Source organism: Fundulus heteroclitus, chromosome 3, assembly GCF_011125445.2.
Source record: "Fundulus heteroclitus isolate FHET01 chromosome 3, MU-UCD_Fhet_4.1, whole genome shotgun sequence".
NCBI classification, from domain to species: Eukaryota; Metazoa; Chordata; class Actinopteri; order Cyprinodontiformes; family Fundulidae; genus Fundulus; species Fundulus heteroclitus.
This window is the reverse complement of record NC_046363.1, coordinates 9,831,685-9,841,450: the sequence shown is the minus strand read 5'-3', so window position 1 is coordinate 9,841,450 and position 9,766 is coordinate 9,831,685. Positions and strand designations below refer to the sequence as shown.

Below are 9,766 nucleotides of genomic sequence, written 5' to 3'. Positions count from 1 at the left end.
ATTTATGTTGACAATGCTTGTTAAAAAATTTATTAAGTTATCAAGTAAGGTTTTAGGCTATTTAATAAACTCCATTATATTCAAGTTACACATCTTAAATGTAACTTTGAAGGTCCTAAAGCTATAAATATACTTTCCTGAAACCCTGGAGAAAGCTTTTGTGGTAATATTTGATATCACAATGTAAGTTTTTACACTAGGTGTTTGCTTTCTATAGACATCATGTTCTCTGAAAGAAATCCGTTCATAGTTATAACTTCAAGCATTCATTTTTACATTTTAACTTAAAAGAGTATCAGTGAAAAAATACCCACAAATATGTTTATCTTGATGCATAAATGACAAGAGATCCTGTTCAGAGAATTTTATTTACAGCATAACGTTATCTTCAAATAAATCCAAAATTATCCTTAAAGCAACATTTGCCCCAAAAAGCGAAAATAAGTTTGTGATGCTAAAATTAAATGAGTTAAACAAAAGTTAACAATTCACGTAAATGTTTCCCCCTCATTTTAGCAACGTTAGTAAAACATGCAAGGCACATCATAAGAAAACATGATCAAAAAAATTAAAAAGATGCAAAACAGAAATGCATGTTATGACAACAAAACGATATGCAAAATAAAACTTGAAACCTTTTTCAGGTTGCTTTGAAAATCTTTGTAAAAGCATCAGATAGCAGGAGTGAATCTGGCATAATGCATACATTCATGCAATCAAAATTATTAACATAGGCACTTTGGTGTAGATGAAATAAAAATAAAAGTTAACATAAATAACTTTATGAAGTCGCTGAAGTGTCCCAATTTCAAGTAAAGGCTGTTGATACAGTGGTGTGTGTGTGTGTTGGGGGGGGGCTTTAATTTCAACATATTGTAGCCAAAATATCACTATTGTTCAAGTAACAATAACATGCCAAAAGCACACAACTAAAGAGTGTTTGTAGAAAAAAAAAGACATCCCAAGATGAAGTTGACACAGTCTCAGTTTTCCTCAAATGTGACACATGATGGTGGGTGGGAGGGGATACTCAAAGGAAGATCTAGGAACAAACAAAAATGACCATGAAACACAGGAAAAATAAACAAAACCAAGCAGCAAAAAAAATAAAAATAAAAAAAATAAAAAAAATCAACTCAACATGTTGGGTTTTCCTTTTCAAAGCTTGCAGAGGGTAGTACCTGTTTTTCTGTGTGAGGATGACATGGACTCACATATCCATCAATAAAAGGCAGGGTAAGCACTCTGGGCAACTGGAATCTCATTGATGGATCCATCTAAAGAAAAGAAGAGGATGAACAAGAAAAATCTGTATTAGGAGTCTGAATGTTGAATAGACACAGTTTACTGTAGTAGCCCATGAATTGGGAAGATATATATGAGTTAAATATAGCCTCTGAGATATGTTCAAAATCAATGAAGGAAAACAGAAAACAGATATGGAGAAAATGAAAAAAATAGTGCACTTGTAAAAAAAATGCAACTTACACCAATAAAAAAACAGGTGGCTGGTCTGTGAAGGGGAGCAGGATTGAGAGTGACATCATCTTGGGATTTTGCAGGAACACTTGACAGATGTGCAATTTGAGGAACCCATAATTTTGCGTTTATACAACAACAACAACGAAATTCACTTGCCAAATGATTATAAAATGTCAAAGGTAATGACAATGTGAAACTTGTTTTACAAGAGTCTACATGATTGATTACAACAGTCCTTTTCAATGATGCATTCTAATTATGATTCCTTTTGTAGTGTTTTACTGGTATATTTGGTGTTATTTACTGAGTACAGTGTACACATAGTCAGAGAACAAACATCATAAAATATCATTACATACTCTATACAAACATTTCAAAAATATCAAAGGCCTCTTTATGTTTTAGATAAAAAGATTACAACTGTGTTGACATTCCATTTTTCATTACTACCAGTCTTAGGGCTATAAAACAGACAGAAAACCCATTAAATAGCTACCAATTATCAAAAATAAACATGAAAAAAAAAAACACAAATAGCAGAAAACTAGTTTTGTTTGGTATGCATACCATATATATTAGTCTTAGAAAGCACTAGCAAACATCTATTGAACACTTGTAAAAAACAAAAAAGTATAGTCACATAAAAACAGCAGAAACATCATGCTATGTTTTGAAAACTGTCTTAGAAAATGTTGACTTGATAATCTGTATTAAAGGAATTAAATTTTCTAGATCTTTAGTGATGCCTGGTTACATCCTCATAAGAGAGACGGTTCTTTATGCTTAGGTACTGTTCAAATATATATATAAAACGAAATCCATAGTATAGGCAACTATGAATAAATAAATTATATATTATATAATTATTATATTTTTTCCTACTACAACTATTTTTTCATGTTAGAAATGCAGCTATAAAGTGCATTAGTATTATTGGTTCTTAATCAAAAGTTATCAGGAACAGTTAATCAGTATCTGCGGCTGTAGCCTGATGTTGATGTGAATGAGGAGGATGAGAAGTTCATGCTAAAGCCTGAGCCAGCATCAATGCTGCCTCTCCTGGAGCCTGTTCTGGATCCTGTTCTTGAGCCGGTCCGGGAGCCATATGCAGACCCAGAGCCACTGGCATTGTAGGGACTGTAGAGGCCTTTGCTCGACTGTGAGGAGGCCTCCAGAAGCCTTAAGCCTGAGCCTTCTTCTACCATGCTTCTGTCCATGGCATCTTTGAAGGAGATTTTCAACTTGGTTTTTGGACATGTTAGATATTTTGAATAAGTACTGACATCTCTCAGTTTTTGGGCAGTACGAGCATCAATTGTTCCTTTTTTGATGGACTCATCCAGAGACACTCGGCCTGTGATATCAGGCTCAATAAGTCCACCTGTCAAATATTGAACCTCAAGGAAACGCTGACCAGCCTCATAATACAGCCAGCCTTTCTTCAGAGCCTGGGAAGCTGACATCTTCACTTTAGTTCTGGGGTCTTCAAATCCATTAAAAGCTTTTTGTGCCAAGTTGAGGCGATCAACCATAACTTTATCAACCAAGCCTTTCTCTGTTGCATCTGTAACTGACAACTTCTCTCCACTTGAGGGGTCAAGTATTCCTCCAGTGCAGGCTTGGGCCTCCAGTAGTCTTTGGCCTGTTATGTTGTCTACCAGGTTTCTGTGGATGGCCTCAGTGATGGACACTTTCTCCAATGTGTCTATGTCCAATATTCCTGCTATGGGCCCTGTCTCTTCTGATGGATCATTCCATATCACTGCAGGTGGTTTAGTGGAGGGTATGGGACTCATGGAAGTTGAGTAAGAGGAACCAGTGGTGGAACCAAATGAGGATGAGCGGGAACGAAAGCCGCCCATATTTCCAGAAAGCATGTCCGCTAACTCTGTAATGGACAGACTCCCAGCTCTGTATGTTTCAAGAGCATTCTGGTCAATAAGTCCACGTGAAATAGCATCATCAATGTCATACTGTCTGCCTGACTTCCTATCAATGATCATGGATTTTACAGAGCCATCAGAGGAGGTCATTGTGATTTCCTCCCATTCACACTCTTGTTCAGAGAGCTCCAGGTAAGTTTGGTGGTCAATGAGTCCCTTCCGGTAGGCCTCATAAACTGACATTTCTTTGCCTGTCTCTGGGTCTACAATGACAATTCTGCGCTTACGAACTGATGATTTAGAAGAGGTCTTTCTTTCCCGCTTCTTGTCTTTCAGTAGCAAGAGCACCAGGCCAGTATCAGGGTCAGTGATACACCTCTCCATAAGCTGAAGATAGGTAAGATTTTCTTCAGTATTAGGATCAAAGAAACCTTTGGTGTCATCAGATGGGTCAGTCAGAATCTCATTCATTTCTTCATCAAAGAAACCACGATTGTAGGCTACCTCAACAGGTAAACGATGACTTTCTTCTGGGTCAATAATTCCACCAGTGGCAATCTGAGCTTCTAGGAGACGTATTCCATGATCTTTCAAGATGAGTCCCTTTTTCATTGCCTGGAACAAAGAGATTGTCTTGCCAGAGTAAGGATCTCTATACCCTGTCACTGCACGCTCAGCAGAGAGAAGCTTGTCTTTGAATTCTGGACCAACTATTCCCATCTTTACAGATTCATTTACAGTCAGTTTAAGGTTCTTGATTGGATCAATAACATATCCTGTGGCTGCCTGAGCTTCAAGGAGTTCAAATGCAGTGCCTGGTCTTATCATGTTTTTCTTCATGGCCTGGTAAATTGATAGACGTTCTTTGTTTGACTCCAAGAACACACCAGCAATGCAGCCTGTGCCCTGCAGGTATCTTGAGAGTCTATTGCTAACCTCCTCGACTGAAATTAGGCCCTCATTCAAGTCAGTGACAGTCTGCTGGTCAATAATTTGTGAGCGAACCAGCTCTTCCATTGTGATCTGTTTTCTCAAACCCTTGAATGTAAGCCTCTTATCTCCCAGGGAGAGTAGGCGCAATCCACCCTCTAACTTGCATCTCTTGAGGAGCTGCGCATATGATAGCTGTTCTTCTGTAACAGGATCAATGAACCCCTTCACGGTGTCTGTCAGTCTCTCGTTGGTCTCCTTGTTCATATAACCTCTTTGCAAGGCAATGTCAGCTGGAAGATGGAACTGGAATTCTGGATCAATGATGCCTCCAGTAGCAGTTTGTGCCTCCAACATTTTTAGGGCATAATCCTCTGGAACCAGGTCCTTTTTCATGGCCTGGAAAAGAGATATAATCTTCCCACTGTATGGATCCTTGTATCCAGTCACAGCTCTTTCAGCTGAAAGTAGTTTGTCATGGATCTCAGGTCCAACAACTCCCTTACGAACGGCTTCATCAACAGTGAGCGTCTCGTTATTTATTGGATCAATAATAAAGCCTGTTGCAGCTTGTGCCTCTAAGAGACTAAGGCCAATTTCTGGTTTAATAAAACCTCTTTTCATTGCTTGATATATGCTAATCTTGGAGCTTGTGTCTGTTGTGACACCAGCAACGCAACCTGTGCCATAGAGATATTGTTTTACACTGGTCATCTCCATTATATCACAAATATCTCTCTTGCCCTGTTTTAGAAGGTTGTATGTTTCCAGATCAATGATGCGGGCACTGTAGAGTTCCTCAATAGTTATCCTTCTTCTTATAGTCTTATATGACAATGGACTGTCATTTCTGATTACTTCTCTTTGCTCCATGATCTCAATTATAATGATGATCATCCGTTCTTTAGTGATATTACCAGAGCGGTATTCTTCCAAGAGTCTCTGCCTCTCCTGCTCTGGAAGCAAATTTGAGTTCATGACATCCCACAGGCTCATTGATTTATCAGCGAGGCCCTCGATTGGAATGTCAATCTGGGTGTTGGTAAGGTCACTCTGGGTTTGTTCCTCTGTATAAAGGTAAGTCTTCTCCACAACAGTTGGAGACTGAGGTTTGGAAAGTGGAAGGATGTACAGGCCTGTGTCTGGTTCTCTTCTGCATTTGTCTTTAAGTTGCTTGTAGCTTGCATTCTCATCAGTTTCTGGATCTGAGAAAGGCTTGCTGTCATCTGAAGATTCAGACAAGGTCTTGGCAACTTCCCTACTGAAAATGTTCTTTTGGTATGCCACATCAGTTGGGACCCGGTGGCTGTTTACAGGATCGATGATTCCACCACTGAACATCTGTGCTTGCAACAGCGGGATTGCATGTTCTTTGAGTATAAGATCCTTTTGCATGGCTTCATAAAGGGAGATTTTCTTTCCAGTGAATGGATCTTTGTAGCCAGTGACTGCTTTTTCTGCAGAGAGGAGTTTTTCATGGAGCTCTGGACCAACAAGTCCTGCCTTCACTGCCTCATCTACTGAAAGACATTGTTTTTTTACTGGATCTACAATAAACCCAGTTGCAGCCTGAGCCTCAAGAAGCAAAAGGCCTGTGTTGTGCCTAAGGAGCTTTTTCTTCATAGCCTGATAAATACTTATTTTCTCGTTTGTTGGCTCCAGGTAGATTCCAGCAATACTTTCAGTACCCTGGAGGTATTTACTGACATTTGGATTCTCACTGACCTTTTTAGGTGTTGTTTTGCCTTGTTGAAGGAGGTCAAAGGTTGCTTTGTCAATTATTTTGGAATCATACAAGGAGTCCGCTGCAACATGATCTCTGAGTCCCTTAAAGCTGGACTGTTCCTTTTTCTTAGCCTCCTTCTCTTCTACAATTGTGATAATGATCTTGATTATCTTTTCAATTGTGACTTTTCCTGATCTAAACTGTCTAAGCAATTCAAGTCTCTGTTCTTCAGTGAGATAGTCAGAGTAGATTATTTCCCAGAGTGTCATCTTTCTGCCCTTGAATGGTCCATAGTCAAGCTCCACAGTTGCCTGTGTCATAGCCTCTTTTGTCTGGGCTTCTGTATATGTTGTTTCGTCTTTATCATTGATTGCTTCATCACTGAGTGGAAGAAGCTTAAGTCCAGTTTTTTTGTCAGTAACACATCTCTCAAACAGCTGCTGGTATGTGACATTTTCCTTTGTGTTTGGATCAAAGAAACATTTAGTTTCATTGGTTGGACTGTTTAGACGCTGTTTCATTTCATCATCTAAATAATTTCTCTTGCAAGCAACATCATGAGGTATGCGATGGCTCTTTACTGGATCAATGATGCCACCGCTGGTCATTTGTGCATCAAGCAGTCTGATGCCTTGCTCTTTAGGAATGAGATCTTTTTTCATTGCTTGGAAGAGAGAGACAGTGTTTCCAGTGTATGGATCTTTGTAACCAGTAACAGCTCTCTCTGCAGACAGGAGCTTTTCATGCAGCTCAGGACCAACAACTCCAGCTTTGACAGCTTCATCAACAGTGTACTTTTGGTTTTTCACTGGGTCGACCACATATCCTGTTCCTGCTTGAGCTTCAAGCATTTTTAAAGCAAGCCCAGGCCTCATTATGTCTTTCTTCATAGCCTGATAGAAGGATATTGTCTCCTTGGATGAGTCAATGAGTACTCCGGCTATGCAGTCTGCACCCTGGAGTGCTTTGTGAACTGGTTTCATTCCAGAGACCTCCTTCACTGACACATTTCCCTTAAGTAATTTGTTGTAAAGATCATTATCAATGACTTTGGATTCCAGGAGCTCACTGGCAGGAACAGATGTTCTTAAACCATCAAAGGTAATTTCCTTCTTTTTATCCTTCTCCTCAGCCACAGTAATAACAATCTTAATGATCTTTTCAATGGTTATTTTGCCCGTCTTGTACTGACGGAGAAGGTCCTTTTTCTGGTCTTCAGTGAAGTACTCTGAATTGATTATCTCCCAAATGGTGACGGTTTTACCCTTGAATCTTCCGAATGGCACAGACACAGTTGTTTTGCTGAAAACATCTTTGGTCTCCTCTTCTGTATAGATGCTGGAGCAGTGAGCAGCTTTTTCTGAGATTGGTAGAAGTAACATACCGGTCTCTGGATCAGCATTGCATCTTGACATAAGCTCAGTGTATGTCAATGGTTCTTGAGTGCTGGGGTCAAAGTATCCCTTAGTGTCTTCTGACGGTTTTTCCATAACCTTATTCATCTCTGCATCATAGTGCCCCTGTTTATAGGCGGTTTCATTGGGTACACGGTGACTGTTGACAGGGTCAACAATGCCTCCAGTGGCAAGCTGGGCTTCAAGGATTCTTATGGCATGGTCACGTTCTATCAGACCTTTCTTCATTGCTTCAAAAACAGATATCTTTCCACCAGTATAGGGATCTTTGTAGCCAACAACAGCCCTTTCAGCTGAAAGCATTTTGTCATGCAGTTCAGGGCCAATCAAACCTTCTTTGACAGCCTCATTAACAGAAAGTTTCTGATTCTTTATGGGGTCTAAAATGTAACCTGTCGCTGCCTGTGCTTCAAGAAGAACCATTGCTGTACCAGGGGTAATCTTTTTCTCTTTTGACGCTTGGTAAATTGACATTTTCTGATTCTTTGGTGTAAAAACACCAGCAATTGCATTTTTACCTTTTAGAATTTGTTTTAGATAGTCAATTTCACTAAGCTCCTGAACAGTGGTTTTGCCATCTTTAAGCTTTTCAAAGTCCTTCTTGGGTAAAAGACCAAGGTCATGGAGTCTGCTTGCTGGGACCTTATCGCGGATGCCATCAAAAGCTAAAGGATCTGGTCTCTTTTCTACACCATCTACAATGTCACTTGCAGTTTGACCATTGTAAATTGTCTTTGTCACGTCAACCGTTGTTATATGGACATAGTCTTTGCCTGGAACTTTACCAGTATCAGTATCAGTTTCTCCTGGATGCTGGTCTTTCTGGGCCTCTTCAAGCTGCTGTAATTTCTCACGCAGTTTCTGGTTCTCTTCTGCAAGAATCCTTTCCTGCTCTAATCTCTTTCTCTCTAGTTCTTGCATTTCTATTTGCTTGTTAACCATCTCCTGCTCTGCCTCTTTCTGTTTATTAAGCGCTGCATCCATGGTAGCAAGAAGGTTCTTTTTCTCTTCTTCCATTTGCTGTCTCTGCCGTTCTTGTTCATCTTGGAGAGCTTTTGCCTTTCTCACTTCCTCCTCAAACTGGCTCTCCAGTCTCTTCTTCTCTTCTTCAATAAGCTTCTCCTTCCTCATTAGCATCTCCTTTTCTGTCAAGAATGTCTGTTGAAGCAAGGTCTTCTCATGCTCAATTTGTTTCTGTTGTGCATCAGCCATCTAATGGAAGAAAATAAAATAAATAAGTTACAACAGGTTTATAGCATTTATATTTGCTTTCATAAACATATTTGTTGATAAATTTGTAATGTACAATTTTTGTACAATGCACTCTGCTTATGCATTAGAGGATCAAACGCTCTCTTTACTAACGAAAGACCACATCAAACACTGAATGGGAAGATGGAGTTTGGGGTTGAGAATGAGGTTGAGAGGATTTAACAGATGTGAGCTATGGAATGAGGTGCTTTGTTTATGGGTTAAATCTGGACATTCCACAAAACTTTTGTATTTCATGTTTTCATAAGTTCTTTTGTATAACTGGTGCAGTGTTTTTCACCAAAATATTGTTTAAATAAGACAAAATTAGCACATTTTGTTTTAGGATTTTTTTTGTATACCCATTATATACAAATAACTCCATCTACACCAAAAATCAAGGTTCTTAGGAAAGTGTTTGAACCTCCTGCACAAAGGTTCTATACATATGTACTATACGTAATAAAAGAACACCTACATTAACATATAAATAAATTCAGTTATTATTGTACAAACGGGCCTTGATTCATCAACATAAGTCATTCCATGTATAGTTCTGACAGTTTTATATTTAAGGATTAGCCATTCTTTTAAATCTTTTTTAAAGTTAAAAAGGAAATGCAAAAAGTTGTGACCAGATTTAGAGATTCCTTAAGAAGAAGAATTATCATTGACACACTTAAATTGTTTAGTTAAGCCTGGTGGTTTAGATTTTACAAGACATGTAGAGACAACAAAATCAAATCTCTTGACCAATAAAAAACCTAATTAACAGCATGGAAGGTAATTCCACACTAATATTAAAAAATGTACCCAAAATATGTCACAGGTCTTAAAAAGTGAAAATCGATTATTGAATGATTTATACAAATTCTCAGTTTTAATTTAACAACCTTATGCAGTCTGCGAAATGCTGCTATTAGATCACTAGGATCAAGAAAATTATTTATTTCTGAATTTCACTGCTTAAGTAATTTACTACTTAATAACTGCTTTTGAGAAAATCAATCAGCTGTTTGGGAACTGTTGCTAATAAGGGCAGTCCAATATTAAACTGAACTAAAGCCAAGATGTTTTTA

At 38.6% G+C, this 9,766-nt stretch overlaps 1 protein-coding gene across 17 annotated transcripts in view; it reads right to left on the bottom strand.

The window, feature by feature from the left end:
* Positions 1 to 349: 349 nt before the first annotated feature.
* Positions 350 to 9,766, bottom strand: part of LOC105933390 (plectin) — a 146,149-nt gene continuing 136,732 nt past the window's right edge. For 16 of the 17 annotated variants that reach the window (XM_036129892.1, XM_036129910.1, XM_012872888.3 and 13 more), the window contains 3 exons: positions 1,489 to 8,648; positions 1,182 to 1,277; positions 350 to 1,042 (listed from right to left, as the gene is read on the bottom strand). In XM_036129892.1, coding sequence (XP_035985785.1) covers positions 2,451 to 8,648 — 6,198 coding nt within the window. In that variant the 3' untranslated portion in view covers positions 350 to 1,042; positions 1,182 to 1,277; positions 1,489 to 2,450. Of the gene's footprint in view, positions 1,043 to 1,141; positions 1,278 to 1,488; positions 8,649 to 9,766 lie in introns of all 17 variants that reach the window. The other variant, XM_036129867.1, reaches the window with a different exon arrangement.